General features: G+C 46.1%; 1 protein-coding gene across 1 annotated transcript in view; it reads right to left on the minus strand.

Annotated features, from left to right (window-relative positions):
- Positions 1-3,973: 3,973 nt before the first annotated feature.
- Positions 3,974-21,699, minus strand: part of cnn3a (calponin 3, acidic a) — a 94,139-nt gene continuing 76,413 nt past the window's right edge. Inside the window, exons 3-7 of the mRNA XM_072510548.1 lie at positions 20,307-20,373; positions 16,884-17,021; positions 12,141-12,257; positions 11,303-11,449; positions 3,974-4,473 (exon numbers count right to left, since the gene is read on the minus strand). Coding sequence (XP_072366649.1) covers positions 4,132-4,473; positions 11,303-11,449; positions 12,141-12,257; positions 16,884-17,021; positions 20,307-20,373 — 811 coding nt within the window. The 3' untranslated portion in view covers positions 3,974-4,131. The remainder of the gene's footprint in view (positions 4,474-11,302; positions 11,450-12,140; positions 12,258-16,883; positions 17,022-20,306; positions 20,374-21,699) is intronic.

Consider the following 21,699-nt stretch of genomic DNA (forward strand, 5'->3'; position numbering starts at 1 on the left):
GCATGCTTGGGTAGACAGGGCAGTGTTCTCGCTCTAACAGTTAAAAAATATAGGCCCCATTCTTCCGGGTTCCAGACAGTCAAGAGACCAGACACACCCCCACATGTGCTACAGACTCCCATGCTTGGACTTCCGATGGGCTCCTCTGCCTCCTAAAAAAGATTTGAGTCGGAGTTAGAGTATACTCATCAGAATATTTACCACGGAAATCTCATGCAGGTCTAGTCCAACACCTGGGTAATTATAGAACCATCCCACCACTCCACCCCAAATAGGCTCCACCACCTTACCCCATGCACTTACCTTTGCTCAGTGGGTGTTTTCAACGCAGCTTTGGACATTTAAACTCTACTTATCAGACAGCAACTAGTGCCATAAAAAGGAAATGTGGTTTTGTACAATCTGAGCTGCTCCCTATGAGGTTTGTTGCAGTGGGTCAGGTGCAAAATATCCTCCGTGGGAAGACTGCCCCGAAGTGTCAGTGAGAGGCAAGTGTCCTGACCGGAAGATCTGGGCCAAAATGGTTAGAATACAGATGAGCCCGGTTATTTAAATATTCAACAGGACAAACGAACACGAGTTAAGAGTGGGAGTAGATTATGTGCCCCTCCATCATTCAGTAAGATCCATTCTGTGAAATTCTTCATCTGTGTCTTAAATGACTGCCCTCTTATTCTGAAAAGATGTCCCCTAGCTCTGGACTCTCCCATGAGAGGAAATAACCTCTCGGCATCTAGCCCATCAAGTCCCTTCAGAATTTCAACCCCCCTTAGTCCTCAACTTCAAATAACATAGGCCAAACAAGCTCAACTTGCTGAGCTGCCTCAAATGCAAATATATCCCTCCTTAAATAAGGAGACCAAATCTGTATGCAGTACAAGTGTGGTCTCATCAAAGCTCTGTACAGTTGTGACAAGGCTTTCCTACTTTTATACTCCATTTAGACAGACCAAACATTTTGAAAGACAGACCAAACATTTTGAAAATCAGATATGACATTGCACTGGATTTAGTATCAAAGACACAGACTCCCTTCTCAGGAGAGCATCTCTATACTTTCCTTCAGAGGCAAATCGGATCCTTTTTTTTTTACAGGACGGTCACATTACCAGTTCAATGTTCGTGCCAATATGCTAAATTATTTTGCACTGATACAAAAATTTTCAATGAACCAGTTTTATTTTCCACTAAATGTTGTCATAGAATCCCTGCAGTGCAGGAGGTCATTCGACCCACTGAGTCAGCACCAATCCTCTGAAAGAGCACCCTACCTAAGCCTATGCACCCTCCCTATCCCTATGACCCCACCTAACCTTTTATACACCAAGGGGCAATTTAGCATGGCCAATCCACCTAACCTGCACATCTTTGGACTGGGAGGAAACCAAAACAGCCAGAGGAAACCCACGCAGACAAGAGGGGAATGTGCAGACAATTACCCAAGGCCAAAATTGAACCCAGATCCCTGGTGCTGTGAGGCAGCAGTGCTAACCACTGTACCGCTCCTCTTGCTGTTGCAATTTTGTAGGAACTCTGGCTTGGGTTGGCCAACAACTACTCGTCAGGTTAAAAAGTTGCAACTGAGGCGGAGGAAACTCCGGTGGAGGAGCTTAAGGGCAAGTGGGAGGACGAGCTAGGAGGAGAGATAGAGACAGATCTATGGGCAGATGCCCTAAGCAGGGTTAATACCTCCTCATCATGCACCAGGCTTAGCCTGATACAATCCAAGGTAGTCCACCAGGCACACATGACAATGGCTAGGATGAGCAAGTTTTTCGGGGTAGAGGATAGGTGTGCGGGAAGCCCAGCAAATCATGTCCACATGTTTTGGGCAAGCCTGAAGCTTAGAGGGTTTTGGCAGGGTTTTGCGAAGGCAATGTCCACGGTGCTAAAAACACGGGTGGTGCCAAGTCCAGAGGTAGCAGCCTTTGGGAGTGTCAGAAGATCCCGGAGTTCAGGGGGCGAAAGAGGCTGACGTCCTGGCCTTTGCCTCCCTGGTAGCCCTTAGACAATCTTATTAATGTGGAGGGACTCGAAGCCCCCGAGTGTGGAGACCTGGGTTAGTGACATGCTGGGTTTCTCAGTCTTGAGAAAATAAAGTTTGCCTTAAGAGGGTCAATGTTAGGGTTCTCCCGGAGGTGGCAGCCGTTCATCAACTTTCTCGGGGAACATTAAAAATGTCAGCAGATGCAGTATCCTAGGGGGGGGGGGGGATTGGTGTCTGGCTGAGGTGAGAGGAAATTGGGCTGGGGGGGGGGGGGGAGAAAGAGAAGAGAGAAATGTTTATTTTACCATGTTGATGTCATTGTTTTTTGTTACAGTTATAAAAAATGTCAAATATCTTAATTAAATTTTTTTTTTTTTAAATTTGCAACTGAGTGAAATAGGTAATGAATTATATTTGCATTTAACTCCGTTTCAAACTCCCTCCTGGTCCCGAGACAGACATTTAGGCATCTATGTGGAGTAACTACTGCTCAGTAAGACTTGTGCAGTACAGAAATTACTTCTCAACAAGAGTGCTTTGAAATATCAGTGCCCAACTCTGTTTCACCTTTTCCCAGGCAGCAGCTGTTCCAAATGGTGAAACATGCAAGTAAATATAAATAGATGTGAAACATTTTCGATTAATTATGCTGGCTCTTAAGGATGTGATTGCGGGAGTGAATTTAGAGATCACTTCAGCAATCAAATCAGTAACTGTGGCTTACCAATTACTGCAAAAATCAATTGTGATTAAGTTTTAATGGAAGCTTGGTTTATACCCCTCTTCAAACAAGAGCATTGTGTGGATCAGTTATACTGAAAGCAAACTGCAATTTGTACTAGAAACAGATCATTCACTTTTACGTTAATCAAATCTAAGCTAATGTTAGAGCTTTTTAACATGGAAAAGAACAGACAAGCCAAGAAAGTAATAAGCAATTATTACTATGCGGACGAGTTGTCTCTATAGTAATTTTTATTCACAAAAATGAACCATACACAAAGACATTTATGCCAAAGAAAATGGCAATAAATACAAAAAAATGAGGATAGAATACCTACATGGATAAAATATGGCACATAAGTAAAATACATTTAACCTAGAGCAAAAATGGAAAAAAAGCACTACATTTCGTAGAGTCCCTTTTTAGTATAGATATTTGCTCAATTGTTTCGGTCATTTCATTTGGTTAATGAAAAGAATGATTTAAGTTTTCAAATCACAAGTTTTTTGCCTCTTCACGCATACAACATCCCAATGGTTCTAAACAATGCATTACATAAAGGTGTATTTTGTTTTAAAACTTATTAGCCCGCACATTACATAACTATTGCATAACTAGTTGCGTTTTAACAGTTCAGGATGTAACGGTTTAAGGTATGGTTAACTATTTAAGATTTGTGCCCCAGTATTTTAATTTTGGGCACCAGAAGATAGCAGATGTAGAACTGCCCCGTTTCATACTAACAGCTATCATGGGCCATTTCACTTCTCAACCATAAAAGAGCCATTATCCAGGAGTAAGATATTCTTCATAGTTTTGTGTTCATTTTAGGTTTGTGCATTTGAAAGGCATTGGTCCCATACAAAATGAAGAAAAGTTAGAACAAAAATCATAAGACTAAAGGATATGACAACTGGCTAGCTGTAGATGCACATTTACACGGGTTTCAGTTCTTAACATTTTGTCATTACATCATCGCTGACAGCAACCTGGTGCAGCAAACATGTGGTGTGTTTGTTTCAAGGAAAACACCAAGTCCTATTTAGCAATATTTCTGGCAGCTTCCCAAAATCCAATCAAACATGCTGTGTAAGGAGGAGGCAATTAAAAGTCAAAAGAACTAATTTTAATAGTGGGAAGGCACCAGGTATATTTCTAAATCTTAATTTCAGTTTTTTTTCCCTTCAAGTCAAAGTGAAACGGAATTATCTCCAGTACTTAAAAATGGTAATTACTGCTACCAGCAAGTGGCACTAAAGAATAGAAAAGCAAGACAGCAAAATACTGATTTTATGGATTAGCTGTGCACAGAAAAGGCAGCAATCCAAATCATTTGGACCTTTAAATTCATGGAAGACTGTAGCAAAACCAAAGCTGTCTAGCTAGTTCACGAAGGCGTATTAGGTCATAAGACTGCTCACTAATAATCAACACCATGATCGGAATATTCACCACGGTAATCTCCTTGGTACTCATCCTGATACTCTAGGGGATAGTCGTCAGGGTAATCACCTTGGTAATCTCCATCACTGTATTCTGAACCATTTGTTCCCTGGCTTCCATTGTGGATTATGGGCTCAGTTGGGGTGGCACAATATTTGGAGTCATACACCTGCCGTCCAAGACCATATACAGTCATGCCTGTTTGAGATGCCCCTTTATTCGTACCCATCTGCAGCGATATTGTCGAAGTGTCACACTTCTCCGTCGACACCTTTTGATCGTAGATGTGTCTTCTGGTACCTGGGGCTGTCATACCAGCCTAAAAGGGAGCAGGAATAATAGAATGATGTATGCGGACATGGTTTTTAATACAGGTATGAAATAGTTGATTTTACAGTTTGGAACTGTCACCAACATTTTGGTTAAAAATAAAGTATGAAAAGCTGAATGCCAAAACCAGAAATACAACATCCTACTTTTACCAAATATCCCAGATTTAGGTTAATCAAAGCCATAGTCTGCCACCACCATTAATCTTGACAAATGGCTCAATAAAACGAAGATTACTGAATATATCCATGTACACTATGATGAATGTGCGCCATTGTTTGAAAGTGGAGCTATCTAACATGCAAATAATCCACACAATAGGCTCGGAGTATAGCACAAGTGTTACTGGAGTCTGTCACACATTCACTTAGTCTGTTGTTGTTCAAAGGAGCTGAGCAATTAGTAAAAAATGCATTGTCCAGGGCAGAACAGTGGTTAGTAGTTCGATTCCGGCCCCTGTCTGCGTGGTGTTTGCACATACTCCCGTGCCTGCATGGATCTCACCCCCACAATCCAAAGATGTGCTGGGTAGGTGGATTGGCCACACTAAATTGCCCCTTATTGGAATTTTTTTTAAAAATTATTTAAATGCATTGTCCGATCTCAGCAGCCCACCTCTTTACAGGCAGCAAAAGAAGCTGGGGAGTGAGGAGATGCAGGTCAGGAAAACATAGGGCCCCAATTAACTGGGAGCATCCCAAGCATCACGGTCAGCCACCCAAAACACACTGGCCATTACACAGGTACAGATAGTCAGTCAATTGCCAGCTGGAGAATAACCAGGCCATAAAGTCTAACCCAATAGTTTTCAGGTAAAAGTCAAGTCTCTTCATAGAAACCCTACAGTGCAGGAGGCAGCCATTCGGCCCATTGAGTCTGCACCAACCCTCCGAAAGAGCACTTTCATCTCTGTAAACCCGCTCATCAATCATGGCCAATCCACGGATGACTACCTGTGGCGGCCATGGAGCGAGTGGTCGCACATTTGGCAGCTCCTGCTCAGAGGCTTTTTTGGACCTTGTACGCGCTTGCTGGCCTGATGTTTTGGTGAAAAAAGGTGTAGAGTTGCCTTACAAAAGTTAAACTGGATGGATCCATGGAACGGAAATGGGGCGAGAAGATGCGAGCAGTTGGAGCAAGAGAATCTTTGTGCACCATAGATCAAGATGGCGGATTGTAAAGGGCCAGCCCTGCCTGCCCAGTGATCAACGAAGCAGCTTGTGGACTTCTTGAATGAGAAGTTCAGCCAGCAGAGGAGGGAAGCCCACAAAGACCTAGCCAAGGCAGTGGAACCATTCAAAGCAGGAATTGTTCCGTGCGGGACAGAGGCTGGTGTCCCAGGGCCAGGCCATTTGGAAAGTGGAGGCGGCAGTGGCGGAGCAGCTTACCTCGTTGGCGGCCGAGATTGGAATGATGCAGCAGACCCAGAAGCTGCTAAAGGAGAAGGTGGAGCATCTGGAGAATCGCTCCCGGAGACAAAATCTAAGAATCATTGGGATGCCTGAAGGCTGACATTGGGATGCCTGACTCGTATGTAGCCAAGATGCTGGAGAAGCTGATGGAGCAGTGGACCTTCGACTGGCCCCTGGAGGTTGACCGGGCCTACAGGCTGCTGATGAGGAAGCCGCAGGCGAACGAGTCGCCGAGGGCGATAGTGGTGCGTCTCCATCGATTCCAGGATAAGAGAAGATATTGAGGTGGGCAAGGAAGATGAGGAGGTGCACCTGGGAAGGCAACGAGCTCCGGGTATACCAGGACCTGGCGAAGAGGAGAGCCGGGTTCAATCAGGTGAAGGCTGCCCTCTTCAAAAAGGGATGCTGTACTCGGCCTTCCTCTGGGTGGCTTTTAACAGCCGAGAGCATTATTTTGGGTCACCAGAGGAGGCAAAAGAGTTTTTAAAGAGACAATGGACTGGCAGGAGGAGGAGTGAGGGTATGTGCGCTTTTTGTCTTTCTTTTGTTGGAGAACTTCTCTCCTTTGAGATGTTTTGTTGGGTTTGGTGGCGGGATGTTTGGGGAGCATTGAGGGTGAGTGCACCTTTTTTCTTGTTCCATTGTTGTTTGTGTTGGGGAGGTTTGCAGGGAGTGGGGCGTGGCCAGGTGGTTAGCATAGTGGCGGGGATGCGATTGTTGTTTTGTTTGGGGGGGGGGGCTGTTGACTAAGGTGTGGTTGCGGTATCGCAGCAAGAAAGGGAGTTGTGACGGTGGGCATCCGAGGGTGGACCTGATTAGTCGAGTGGCACAGGCCGGGGTTTGACCGGCAGAGGAGGGGAAGGGGGTGCCCCCTAACCAGGTTGGTCACATGGAACACGAGGTGGCCAGTCAAGCAGTCGCGTGCGTTCGCACGCTTGAGGAGCTTGAAGGTGGATGTGGCCTTTTTGCAAGAAACACACTTGAAGATCGGGGATCAGACTAGGCTAAGGAAAGGGGTGGGTAGGGCAAGTCTTTCATTTAGGATTAGATTTGAAGACACAGGGGGTGGCGGTGTTGGTAAGTATATGGGTGGCGTTTGCGGTGGGGAAAATAGGGGCAGATTCGGGAAGGGGGTTGTGGTGAGTGGGAAGCGGAGGTGTTGCCGGTGGTTTTGGTAAATGTTTATGGCCCCAAACTGCAACAATGTCGAATTCATGAGGCGGGTGCTGGGGAAGATCCCAGACTTGGACTCTCATGGGTTGATCACGGGAGGAGACTTTAACATGGTCATTCAACCAGATTTGGACTGGTCGAGCGCAGAGATCAGGGAGGGTGTCGACCGTGGCGGAGAGTTGAAGGGTTCATGTAGCGCATTGGGCTCGGGTGAGGGGCGTGATCCGTGGAGGTTTGGGAGGCCGAGGGTGAAGGAGCTCTTGTACTTCTCCCATGTTTTATTATTATGTGAACCGAGTGTACTCTCGGACTGATTTTTTTCGTGGTGGGCAAGACTCGGGGTACTTTGCAATCATATGGCACGCACTGCACTGGGTGGACCTGCAAGTGTTCGGGGGCCTGCAGTGGAGACTGGACATAGGGTTGTTAACGGATGAGGTGTGCGAGGGCCGCCATTCGGGGGTATGTGGAACTGAACGAAACGGGTGAGGTCTCAGCCGCCACATTATGGGAAGCGCTCAATGCAATGGTTAGGGAGTTCATATTGATCCAGGTACACAGGGAAAAAGTTGGATCGAGCAGGTGTGACAAGGTTGATGGACAGGAGGTATTCGGAGACCCCGGAGGCAGGATTGTTGAAGGAAAGGCGGAAGCTCCAGATGGAGTTTGGGTTGGAGTCCACGAGGAAGGCTGTAGGGCAGTTGCGGAGGGCCAGTGTACGAGTACTGGGCAGGAATACGGCCCACCAACTCGGGAAGCAGGAGGCGATGAGGGAGATCAGAAAGGTGAAGGACGGGAGGGGACGAGTGGAGGCACTGGACCTGGTGGGGGAGAATGGGATATGCAAGGAGTTTTAAGGAGGGTTCCTGGATGGGTTGGAGTTCCCCAAGGTGGAGGAGAACCTGTTGGCAGGGTTGGGGGACTCCCATTGGACTAGTAGAGGTGATGGACGGCATGGGGACAATGCAGGCAGGGAAGGCCCGGGCCCGAATGGGTTTCCTGTAGAATTTTATAAGAAATCTGTGGGAGGACATGGGGCCCCTGCTGGTGAGTGCATATAATGAGGCAAGGGAAAAGGGGGAGCGCACCCCTCCATATTAACACAGGCATCTATATCCCTAATGCTAAAGAAGGATAAAGATCTGGAGCAGTGTGGGTCCTATCGCCCGATATCGCTATTAAATGTGGACGCAAGTTGCTGGCAAAGATCTTGGCCTCACGAATTGAGGACTGTGTGCCAGGGGTGATAGTGGAAGATCAGACAGGGTTTGTTTAAAGGGGAGGCAATTGTCAAGAGAATGTTAGGAGACTACTAAACATTATAATGATGCCCCCGGAGGGAAAGGACATGGAGGTGGCAGTAGCAATGGATGCAGTGAAGGCTTTTGATGGAGTGGAATGGAAGTAGTTGTGGGAACTGTTCGGGCAGGGGTTTGTGGACTGGGTCCGATTGCTGTCTCGGATACTGGTAGCGAGCATGTGGACGAATCGGGTGAGCTCAGGGTACTTCGGGCTACACCATGGGACAAGGCAGGGGTGCCCACTCTCCCCGTTCCCTTTTACCTTAGCAATAGAGTCAGTGGCAATGGTGCTTAGCACAGGGTCTCGCTATATACAGACAACCTGATGCTTTATCTCGGACCCACTGGGGGGTATTGGGGGAATTAGGAGTATTCTGGAGGAGTTTGGCCGGTTTTCCAGATACAAGCTAAACATGGGGAAGAGTGAGGTGTCTCCAATCGAGGCCAGGAGAGGAGGTTGGGTTCAAGGTGGTGGGGGTGAGCATCAGATATTTGGATATCCAAGTAGCGGGGATGGGAGCAGCTGCGCAAGTGGAACTTGGCACGTTTGGTGGAACAGATGAGGGGGAAGTGTGAGGGGGGGGGGGGGGGGGAGAGATTTTAAGAGGTGTTATGTGCTGCCACTATTGCTGGTGGGGTGAGTGAAGACAGTGAAAATGCTGGTGCTGCCGAGGCTCTTATTTATCTTTCAGAACCTCCCGATCTTCGTCCCAAAATTATTCCTTACAAAAGTCAATACTTTGATCTCGGGGTTTGTGTGGGCGGGGAAAACCTCACGGGTTAAGAAGGTGCTGTTGGAACGGGGGCGAGTACGGGTTGGTCTTGCCAAACAATGAATCATTATTGGGCAGCAAACATTGCTATGGTGAGGAAGTGGGTAGTGGGGGAGTAGTCAGCGTGGGGGCGGCCTCTTCCAGGGGTTCGAGCACCTCTGTCTTTCTCGCCAACCAAGTACTCCACGAGCCCAGTGGTGGTGGCGGCGGCCCCAAGGGTGTGGGGACAGTGACAGCAGCATCAGAGGTTGGAAGGTGCCTCGATGTGGCCACCGATTTGCGACAATCACAGATTTGCACATGGGGCGGCAACAGGCAGGGGACCAGTTTGTAGGGGGCAGCTTTGCGAGTTTAGAGGACTTGGAGGAGGAATAGGAGCTGCCCAGTGGGAACGGGGTCAGATACTTACATGTCCGAGACTTTGTGAGGAAGATGTCGCCCTTTCCCGGTTGCCGCCTTGGGATTACAGGATAAGGTGCTATCGAGGGAAGGGGTGGGTGAGGGCAAGATGTCCGAGATCTACAAGCTGCTAACAGACTGAGAAATATCCCCAATAGGGGAAGTCAAATGGAAATGGAAGCTAGGTTGTGGGAGGAAGCTCCGAGAATGGTGAATGCATCCTCGTTGTGTGTGAGGCTCAGCCTTATCCAGTTTAAGGTTGTACATAGGGTGCACATGATGGTGGCTAGGATGAGGGGGTAGAGGACAGGTGTGGGCGGTGCGCGGGGGAGGCCCACGAACCATGTTCACATGTTTTGGGCATGCCTGAAACCGAAGGGGTTCGGACAGGGACTCATGGATGTAACGTCCGAGATGTTAATGGTGAAGTTGGTCCCGAGTCCAGAAGTGCCAATATTTTGGAGTGTCAGAAGACCCATGAGTCCAGGGAGCAAGAGAGGCCAATGTTCTGGCCTTTGCCTCCCTGGTAGCCCGGAGATGGATTTTGCTGGAGCGGATGGACTCAGCCACTGAAACCGGGGATTCGGGTGAGTGACCTGGCGGAGTTCCTAAAGTTGGAGAAAATAAAGTTAGTCTTATGGGGGTCGGTTGATGGGTTTGCCTGGAGGTGGAAGCCGATTGAGGCGTCGGGGGGGGGGGGTTATAAATAAATAAATAAATAATGGCCAAACCACCTAATCTGCTCATTTTTGGACTGTGGGAGGAAATCTGAGCACCCAGAGGAAACCCACACAGACACTGGAGAACATACAAACTCCACAGTCACCAAAGGCCGGAAAAGAAAGAAGAAAACTAATCTCCAGAAAATGCCCAATCCATACCATTCTCTGGTACACACAAAACGTATGTTATACTTGTATTGGTTTCAGCCTGGAAAAGATCACATCCCAGCTCTAAAATTATACCTTCAGATATCTCAGCTAAGATGACAAGCTGAATTGTAGTCTAGTGTTTTGCGTGTATGCGTGGTGTCAGTGCGTGCGGGGGGGTTTACATAGGATCTCAATCTCAAAATATAACTTTCTGCATAATAGAATGCCAACATAGCAAAATCCCAGAATATCAAAATTTCTGATTTTGTAACAGCATTTAGCTGCCTGACTGCTCAAGTCACAATTTCTCTGAATGTTTTCACCACTCCCACTGTTTCGCTGTAATCAGGACAATGGTTGTGGACAGTCCAACTGACTGGCCATGAAGGAAGTAACCAACTGCTCATACAGTCCAGATGTGCCCTGCTCCACTGACCAGACTGGTTTAAAATTAGACTGTGAATTCAAGAGCCAGCAAGCCGAGCAAAGAGTGTAAAACTGGCCATTTCCTGTATTAACGCACAACTTCAACGTGCTCATTTGTACAGCGAGTGGAGAGTTTTCTGGGGCCATCAGGATTTGGACGTCAGCAGCTTTTTACACACTCCCTACAACACTAACGGAGCCAGGTCTGCCGTGAAAGATTTGTGCTCGGCCTCAAGTAAATGACATCACCCTTCATCAGTTTTATCATGAGGGATTGCAGGGCAGCAAGAGGTCCCAGTGTGGAATTAATTAGTTGATTATGTGCAGTAACTGCGAAGATTACAAAGTTTGTAGCAAATTGAAAATTAGTTACCCTTATGTGGGTTTCAGCTGGGAAAAGATCACATCCCAGCTCTAATTGCAATGTATTAAATCATCACATACATGCACTGGGTTGCTTACCTGACTGGCACCTTTGTTTGTTCCCATCTGGAGACTTATGGTTGTTTGATCATAAGGTTTCTCAGTATGAGTCTTCGGATCATAAAGGTGTCTTCTAGTCCCATAGGCAGTCATACCTGCTTGGCTGGCACACTTGTTAGTCCCCATCTGAAATTAAATTAATTTCCTTTATGGTGGCATCAAAGGCAAACTAAGGATATGTGCCCCAAAACAAGAGTACTATGTTGAATTTAGACAGCATTAATCTGGTTAGTAGCATTTCAGAAGCCAATTGGCTGGGATTTAATCAAGCCAAATGGAGATGTCACACACGCAAACCGTGAGGAAGGCCCAATGGAATTAAGCATTCTTCAAGCATTTAAGTCACCACCAGGACGTCTTCCTTGGTTGCAGATGTCCCACACGCAGAGAGCTGCCAACCAATCAGAGGTCAGCAGTTCATCACTGCCGCCAGCGCCAGCAGAGGTTGACGACAAGTGTATCAACCAGAGGTCCAGGTCACCATGGGCCCTCAGCCAAAAGGTGGAGGAAATATATTTTAAATATTGTGCGGCAGAAACAATCTGATCAGTAAGCCAGTTTGGCAAATATACCATTTCATGCCCATCTCAAATCTAGCTGTCATTATTTCACCAGTTTACAATGTGTCTGTTCAATTCTCAGGAAATTTTATTCCCCGTATCACGATACAACAAATTGAGAAACTGAAAAAAAATCGCAGCAGGTACAAATTTGTTTCATCAACAAAATTAAAATCTCACATTTTTAGAATGACCTGTCTCCAGGGAGAGAAATGTCTCACAAATTGAAAATAAGTTGAAAAATAATTGATGGCTACCTGAAGCCCAATTACACTTTGTCCCGCCTTCAGTTTTTCCTCCTTGAAGTGCCTTTCTTGCTTATCTGCATATTTAACACCAATGTCCATTCTTGTGTGAAAGCCTTTAGTTTTGGCCTGTTCAAAATAAATCAACATTGAAAGCGACATTGAATGCAAACTGTTGGAATTAACAGCTCAGGCAGTCTTTCCTCTGGAACAATTTAAGACTTGCAAAAGAATAACAGCAAAACTACACATGGAACTTGCAGATTAAATAAAAGCAGGAAGTGAAACAAAATGCAACTCTGCAAAGCAGTAAGTCACCAAGGAACGGTTTCAGAATCTGCAAGTTAACTTCAGCAATAGCACTGATTCAGAAATGTTTTGAATAAGCAAATCAAACTTTGTCAAATCCAAAAAGTCTTTTGAATCCCCCTTGCTGTTCTCTACACCGTACTATATTCCCTCCACAAATTTCAGCGCTAAGCAATATTGTTGCCGTTACAATACTGAGCGCGATTCTCCCAAAAGGGAACCAAGTCCCCTAACGAGTGCGTTTAGCCTAGTGTTTCCCGGCACTCGGCAGTGCCTAGAAACACATGGCTATTCAACACGACTGCAGTTGAATAAGGGGCCTCAACGGGGAACGCGCCGCACATAGCCCCGTTTTGAGCTCCGCTCGCCTGAACTCCCCACTGTAGTGAGATCTCGGGCGTCCTGATCTCCAAAGCCCCCCAAAGAGGAATCCCCAACATTTCTCTCCTCCCACCAACCCCCCCCCCCCCCCCCCCCCCCCCACCGCCCAAAGCCCAATCACACGTGCACAAAAATGCCAACATGGCAGCACCAATCTGGCACCTTGGCAGTGCCAGGCTGGCAATGCCCAGTTGCACCAGTGCCAGGGCACTACCCTGCCCAAAGGGCATGCAGCTAGGGGCCTCAGATTCCCTGGGAGACCCCCACGAGTACCATTCCACCTGGTCCCCGTTTGTGGGGACCAGTACTAAATGCACTCACCCAAAGTCTCGGGACAATGGGTTGAATCCCAAAGCTTCAGGTATCTCAGGAATCTGCACACTAGTGTATGGCAGCCTGGCTCTAATATGCAGATTTACTAAAAATGGGCAGGATTCACATCGCAATGTCTTGCAAGCTTGCATTGAATCGGCACAGTAGTTACCACTGTTGCTTCGCAGCACCAGGGTCCCAGATTAGATTCCCGGCTTGGGTCACTGTGCGGAGTCTGCACGTTCTCCCTGTGTCTGCGTTGGTTTCCTCCGGGTGCTCTGGTTTCCTCCTACAAGTCCCGAAAGATGGGCATGTTAGGTGAATTGGACATTTGGAATTCGCCATGTGTGTACCTGAACAGGCGCCAGAATGTGGCGACTAGAGGCGTTTCACAGTAACTTCACTGCAGTGTTAAAGTAAGCCTACTTGTGACAATAAAGATTATTATTATAATCGCGCAAGGCCGGGCGGTACGGTGGCGCAGTGGTTAGCACTGCTGCCTACAGCACGGAGGACCCAGGTTCCATCGTGACCCCGGGTCACTGTCTGTGTGGAGTTTGCACATTCACCCCGTGCCTGGGTGGGTTTCCCCCACATCTCAAAGATGTGCAGATTAGGCGGATTGGCCACACTAAATTGCCCCTTAATTGGAAAAAAATAATTGGGTACTAAATTTAAAGTAATTAAAATTACAGGTGGGAGGAGGAGCGCAAAAGAAGGGCAAGAGAAAGATAAAAATAAAAACAGAAAGGCGTTGCGAGCTGGTTAGATGGTGGTTTAGCTCAGTGGGCTAGACAGCTAGTTTGTGGTGCAGAACAAGGCCAGCAGCGGTTCAATTCCCGTGTCAGCTGAACCCGAACAGGCGGCGGAATATAGCGACTAGGGGCTTTTCGCAGTAACTTCATATTTGTGATAAGAAAAGATTATTATTATTAGATCCAAGGAGCAGGGTCTCCCGGCTTTCAACAGCCACGCTGCGCTGTGGCATGCTGCTTTTCCGGCGTAACGTGGCCAGAGGATCACGACATTTGCTGAAAGAAAACTAGCTCCAACTTTTTCTATTTAAATCATGACGGTGGGAATTTCGTGACATGAAATCTATTTTAAAGATTGCCTTTTTTTGGTTTAACATCTCTCATCTTAATGGAGATCACCATTTGGCACACCTGACCCATGCTGCTGTTATGTTCCACTCAAAATTCCCTCACAACCCATTTCATTTCCTCCATCTACCGATCTTCCTTTCTGCATTATGTACTTAGCCAGCTTTCCCTTTACGATGCTATTCGCCTTCATTACTTACCATGGGAAAGCAAGTCACATTTTAACCGCTCCCTGGGTAAAGATTTCTTCAGAATTTCCTCAGTCCTGCCTTTTCAGGAGAAAACGGCCCCATTTTGAATATACTTCATTTCCAGCATCATCCTTCTAAACCTGAAAGTTCCCCTCCAAGAAACACACCATCCTGCTCTACACATGCGAGATGTGGACTGTGTACCAGAGTCATATCAAGAAATTCAACCACTTTCACTTGAGCTGTCTAGAGAAGCTCATGATCCGGTGGTAGAACAAAACAATTGTTGGCATGCCAAGCACCCATACCAGATTGAGTCGGTCATAATGGAGTTGGGCTCATGTAGCCAGAATGCCGAACACTAGTTTATCAAAGCAAATCTTCCATGGAGAACTGGAGTCTGGGGTGTGTGCTCAAAAGGAAGCGCTCCAAGGACACTCTGAAGGCTTCATTTAACAAGTTTTGGCAGTGACGGAGCCCTGGACAAGGCTCGTCCAGGATGGTTGAACCCGGCCCAACCAAATACAAGACAGTGCAGCCTCCTTTAAAAGCAAGTACACATCAGAGGCAAAGAGAAAATCCCAACTCAGCAAAAAAGCGCAGCACGGTAGCATAGTGGTTAGCACAATTGCTTCACAGCTCCAGGGTCCCAGGTTCGATTCCCGGCTTGGGTCACTTGTCTGTGCGGAGTCTGCACGTTCTCCCCGTGTCTGCGTGGGTTTCCTCCGGGCGCTCCGGTTTCCTCCCACAGTCCAAAGATGTGCAGGTTAGGTGGATTGGCCATGCTAAATCGCCCTTAGTGTCCAAAATTGCCCTTAGTGTTGGGTGGGGCTACTGGGTTATGGGGATAGGGTTGGGGGGGGGCTTGGGTAGGGTGCTCTTTCCAAGACCTGGTGCAGACTCGATGGGCCGAATGGCCTCCTTCTGCACTGTAAATTCTATGAAATTCTCATCCAATTCAATCAGCTGCGGTATTCAGTCTTATTTGTAACAGAACTTTCCAGGTGCAGATTGGCCTTGGCAGTCACCTATGTACCCACTGGAATCTTACCAAATACCCTAGATGAAGAACATGATACAACTGCGAATCAAGTTCCAAAACACACAAAAATTAAAAACGTGACAAGTTATATGATCTTTTAATCACCTTGAATCAAACCCTTCCTGGTACACTATGCTATGTGCAGAACTAGGTAAAGACAAGGCAAGGCACTGCTGCCTCTCAGTGCCAGGGACATAGGTTCAACTCAACTCAGGTCATGGGTGAGGAATTTGCACATTCTCAGCATGGGTTTCCTCGGATTCCCCAGTTTCCTCAGTCTAAAATGTGCAGTTTAGGTGGATTGACTATGTTTAAAAATTACCCGATGTGCAGGTTGGGTAGGGTGATCTTTCAGAGGGTCGGTGCAGAAAAGAACGACCACCATATCTACGGAGATTCTACGGAGATCTGCATTCATGAGTCGAATATATCCTCACTTCCAAAACGCAATTCACAGCCAATTAATTAATTGTTTCACAGAGTCCGACAAAATCTCTGTGGTGAAACTTGTATTGTTATTAAAACAATATTGATCTAAATCCCAACTTCATGCCATTCCATCCTTCCCATGCCAGGTGTTGCGTGCTATACCCAACACATCCCTCTCATATCATCCCCACACCATCTGATCCACTCTTCCTATGCCATCCCGATCACCCATTCCAGGCCTCCCTTGCTGTCCTCCACCTCCATCACCAATTCTTCCAGCTTTGTTGTCGATCTCCCTTTGCCATCCATTATTTTTGTCCTCAATCAACCCGTCACCAGCAACCACAAGTTCTCCAGTCAATGTCACTTCAGAGTAGCTACACCTCAAAGTAGCAATCAGTAACTAAAGCTAGCAGGCAAGCAAGGTTTATTAAACCACCGCCTCTTACATAAAGAGCATCTGGACAGCTTCCAGGCTTGTTTCTCTCGATGAACTGTTGCCCTACATATCTGTCCATCTGCAGGGCTGGGGAAGGAGGTGAAAGTGGAAAACTAGATGGGAGAGTCTGACCAGTCTGGCTTTAACCTTTCCTGGCTACAGGTATGGCAGTGGTTGGGGAGCCAGGTCAGAGGGTGCAGAACACTCAGGCAGCCAGAAAGAGAAAATATTACTAAAAAAGGAAATAAAAATATAACATGGAACCATTTCATTATGTCTGAATGTAGCTTCTCTGTGACCCCCAAATTAATGCGGTGCTTTATATGTTCCAGTGATCTATGTGTCTCACCTGCCGCCCTGCTCACCAGTCTCTACCCACCAAATCAAATCTCCATAGAAGTGTGGGGTGGAACTTGAACCAATGAGCTTCTGACTCAAGAGGAGAGAGTACCATCGCCAATTTAAACAACCTTTAATACGTGGTAGAAACTTATAGCCTGGGCTGGATTAAGAGCATCTATTAACAAACTTAGATTAGACAGCACTTACCAGACTGGCAAGTGCCAACAATGTTGTCTGTACTTGAGTCAGGTTCCCATTCTCAAAAAGATCATTTGCTTCAAAAATGTCATGTGGCTTCATCCCATAGGACTGAATAGCTTTAATAAAGTTTCCTATGTTCTCCAGCTGAAGGAAGATAAACCAAGCTGTTAATAATGTTCAATGTGTAATTCACTTTTGAAAGATCTATAGTTTCATTAATATGTCAAGTTTTCTACCATTCCCACCCTACTGAATACACTGATGATTTGCTGGGATATGGTTCACTCGGTGCTTCCAATGCCTCACCAGATGGTGATTCTTCACTAGTATTAGAAGGCTATTTAAAATGAAGGGCACCACAGAAAGCCAAAATCACATGCAAACATTCAAGTCTGTCTCTGATCACCACAGGTTAACAAGAATGCGAGAACCCTTGGAGAATGGAGGTTGTTCTTGGGACAAGGAATTTATTTATTTATATTTTTATTCAAGGCATTTTCATATAAACAACAAAAGCAGAAGAACAACCAAACAACATTGTAAACAACCAACACCCACTTCCCCCCCACTCCCCTAATATCACCCCTTCTCACATCCGACCTTCCCCATTTTAACCCCCCATCCCTCAAACCTCCTTAAAGAAATCAATAAACAGTTTCCACCTCCGAGTGAACCCAAAAGAACTAGGAGCAGGAGTAGGGCACTTGGCCCTTCGAGCCTGCTCCGCCATTCCATCAGATTATGGCTGATCTTTTGTGGACTCAGTTCCACTTTCCCGCCCGAACACCATAACCCTTTATTCCTTTATTCCCGCCCGAACACCATAACCCTTTATTTCTCAAAAAACTATCTATCTTAAAAACATTTAATGAAGGAGCCTCTACTGCTGCACTGGGCAAGGAATTCCATAGATTCACAACCCTTTGGGTGAAGATGTTCCTCCTAAATTCTGTCCTAAATCTACTTCCCCTTATTTTGAGGCTATGCCCCCTAGTTCTGCATTCACCCGCCAGTGGAAACAACCTCCCGCATCTATCCTATCTATTCCCTTCATAATTTTACATATTTCTATAAGATCCCCCCCGCATCCTTCTAAATTCCAACTAGTAAAGTCTCAGTCTACTCAACCTCTCCTCGTAATCCAACCCCCTCAACTCTGGGATTAACCTAGTGAAGTTCCTCTGCACACCTTCCAGCGCCAGTACGTCCTTTGTCAGGTAAGGAGACCAAAACTGAACACAATACTCCAGGTGTGGCCTCACTAACACCTTATACAGTTGCAGCATAACCTCCCTAGTCTTAAACTCCATCCCTCTAGCAATGAAGGACAAAACTCTATTCGCCTTCTTAATCACCTGTAAACCAACTTTTTGCGACTCATTGGGCACCCAGGTCCCTCTGCACAGCAACATGTTTTAATATTTTATCATTTAAATAATAATCCCGTTTGCTGTTATTCCTACCAAAATGGATAACCTCACATTTTGTCAACATTGTATTCCATCTGCCAGACCGTACCCATTCACTTAAACTATCCAAATCCCTCTGCAGACTTCCAGTATCCTCGGCACTTTTTGCTTTACCACTCATCCAAGTGTTGTCTGCAAACTTGGACACATTGCACTTGGTCCCCAACTCCAGATCATCTATCTAAATTGCGAACAATTGTGGGCCCAACACCGATTCCTGAGGGACACCACTAGCCACTGATCGCCAACCAGTGAAACACCCATTAGTCCCCACTCTTTGCTTTCTATTAATTAACCAATCCTCTATCCATGCTACTACTTTACCCTTAACACCATGCATCATTATCTTATGCAGCAACCTTTTGTGTGGCACCCTGTCAAAAGCTGTCTGGAAATCCATATATACTACATCCATTGGCTCCCCGTTGTCTACCGCACTGGTAATGTCCTCAAAAAATTCTACTAAATTAGTTAGGCACGACCTGCCCTTTATGAACCCATGCTGCGTCTGTCCAATGGGGCAATTTCCATTCAGATGCCTCGCTATTTCTTCCTTGATGATAGATTCCAGCATCTTCCCTACTACTGAAGTTAACTGAACTGCCCTATAATTACCCATTTTCTGCCTACCTCTTTTTTGAACAGTGGTGTCACGTTTGCTAATTTCCAATCCGCCAGGACCACCCTAGAGTCTAGTGAATTTTGATAAATTAACACATGCATTTGCAATTTCCCTAGCCACCCCTTTTAGTAACCTGGGATGCATTCCATCAGGGCCAGGAGACTTGTCTACCTTTAGTCCCATTAGCTTGCCCATCACTACTTCCTTAGTGATAACAATCATCTGAAGGTCCTCACCTATCATAGCCTCATTTCAGTCACTGGCATGTTATCGGTGTCTTCCACTGTGAAGACCGACCCAAAAAACCTGTTCAGTTCCTCAGCCATTTCCTCATCTCCCATTATTAAATCTCCCTTCTCTTCTTCTGAAGGACCAATATTTATCTTAGCCACTCTTTTTTGTTTTATATATTTGTAGAAACTTTTACTATCTGTTTTTATATTCTGAGCAAGTTTGATCTCAATCTATCTTACTCTTCTTTATAGCTTTTTTAGTAGCTTTCTGTTACCCCCTAAAGATTTCCCAGTCCTCTAGTCTCCCACTAATCTTTGCCACTTTGTATGCTTTTTCCTTCAATTACTCTCGCTTATTTCCTTATATCCACGGTCGATATTCCCTCTTTCTACCGTCCTTCCTTTTTGTTGGTATAAACTTTTGCTCAGCACTGAAAAATTGCTTGGAAGGTTCTCCACTGTTTCACCATAAAGTTTTTGATTCCAGTCTACCGTGTCCAGCTCATCTTTGACCACACACTTGATTTCAAAATACCTTACTGCAGGGCAGTAAATTGCACTGTTATTAAGAACTTTGCCAATTCAAATATTGCCCAAGTAAGGCTACAAATAAATAGTAGCCAACCGTAGAAATTTGCAACCATATTTTAATAAAATGACAGCTCTAGATCAATATACTGGTATCCATGACCAAATAGGAGACTGAATTAGCCCAATTAAACAGTACGGCTTCCCGAGCCGGTGGTTGACATTTGCCAGAAAGTTGCTGGGCAATCTACCAATAGAAATGTCAGGGAAAGGAGTTGAAAGTGAACCAGCTAAGAAAGCTCATCACTCACACTGGTACATGGCTCACTGGGCACCTTCCCAGTACCCTGTCCAACTGGCAGTTCAGCACAAGCATCAGCAAGTTATTCAACCAAATTCCAGAGAATATCCCAGCCAATCCAATCATGTGAGAACAGTGGGTGAGAACATGTGCCAAGGTCAGCACTGGGTAGCTCAGAAAGCACATTGCTTGATTTACAGACCATGACACTGAAAACACCTGTAGAATCAGATTCCAAACGAGAGTCAGGTTGGACTGGCTAAGTACATTTCTTACCTGGTGCCAGTTTAATTTGGATTCATTTATTTTCTTGATTGAATTGGGTTGTAGCTTGTTCATGAGCCTAAAAAATCAATTAAGAAGGATTTAGTACAGCTTCTGACCATGCAAATGAAAAAATTCAATACGGTTGCCAAAAACTTAAATTAAATAAAGACCTGCTGAGCCATTTTGGGCTTTCATGAGCTGCAGTTTGCTCCTCTCTCAACCGATGGTGTCGTTTTGCCACCACAGCACATTCCAAACTACTTTAGTATTTTTATTCCAAATTTGCAACATTTTTACAATTTACAGCAAATACAACTCCCTACCCTCCCAAACCCAAAATGCTGCCAAAACGGTCTTCAAAGAGTCATCGTTTGCCAGCGCCTGCAACCCTGACCCCCTACATGAATCCGCCTCCATCCTCACCCACAAAGCTCCCACCTCCCTGCCCCATCCTCAACAGTCTGCATTCACCGTCCAATCCAATTCGGGCGACAATGTTTCCTCGACCTCCTTCAGCTTCGCTCCTTGCTCCCGCCCCTCAACCGAAGCCTTTGTCAATGCCACCTTCTAATCGAGGCAATCGTCTCCTCCACCCACGCTTTAAGCGAACCCGTCATCTCCCTCCAAAGTACTTTCAAATGTTGCAAACAGCCTTTCAAACTCCATCGACATCTCAGTCAGAGTTTCAACCGTGATGGGAGCAGCCCCACCCGACGACCCAGCCTTTCTTCCTGCGCGACTCACAGCAACACTTGCCAGCGGACGCTCACCCCCTTCTTTCCAAGAACTTTATTCTGAGACTTCAACTCCTCCAACTCCTTATGACTTCCCATACCAGCTCATTGAAAACTACCCGAGACTGGGCATAAAAATCCAAAAACTCGAGCAGAAGTCACCTAACGTGTGATCTCCACCATCATTTTACCACTGGAGTCAGCATTCCAAAATACTTTCTAGCGGACAGTAAACGGTCCTGCTAACCAGGAGCTTTAGAGAAAGCAAATGATCAGTTTAAACACTGCCACTACAAAATAATGGTTACCCAACTTCAGAAAGTAGTTTCATGAAATCTGGGCAAGTTTAGAGGGGTGAAATTTACGACCATTAGGATTAGAGGTGATTAAGGTGGCATGATGGTGCAATGGTTAGCACTGCGGTCTCACGGCGCCAGGGATCCGTGTTCGATCCCGACCCCGGGTCACTGTCTGTGTGGAGTTCGCACATATTGGATAGGTACATGGATTACGGTAGAATGCTGGGGTGTAGATTGATTTGTTCTTAATCTAGGACAAAAGTTCGGCACAACATCATGGGCCCATGGGCCTGTTTTGTGCTGTATTTTCTATGTTCTATGCTCCCCATATCTGCATGGGTCTCTCCCGCACAACCCAAAATGTGCAGG

This window comes from Scyliorhinus torazame, chromosome 7 (genome assembly GCF_047496885.1).
Source record: "Scyliorhinus torazame isolate Kashiwa2021f chromosome 7, sScyTor2.1, whole genome shotgun sequence".
Classification (NCBI taxonomy): domain Eukaryota; kingdom Metazoa; phylum Chordata; class Chondrichthyes; order Carcharhiniformes; family Scyliorhinidae; genus Scyliorhinus; species Scyliorhinus torazame.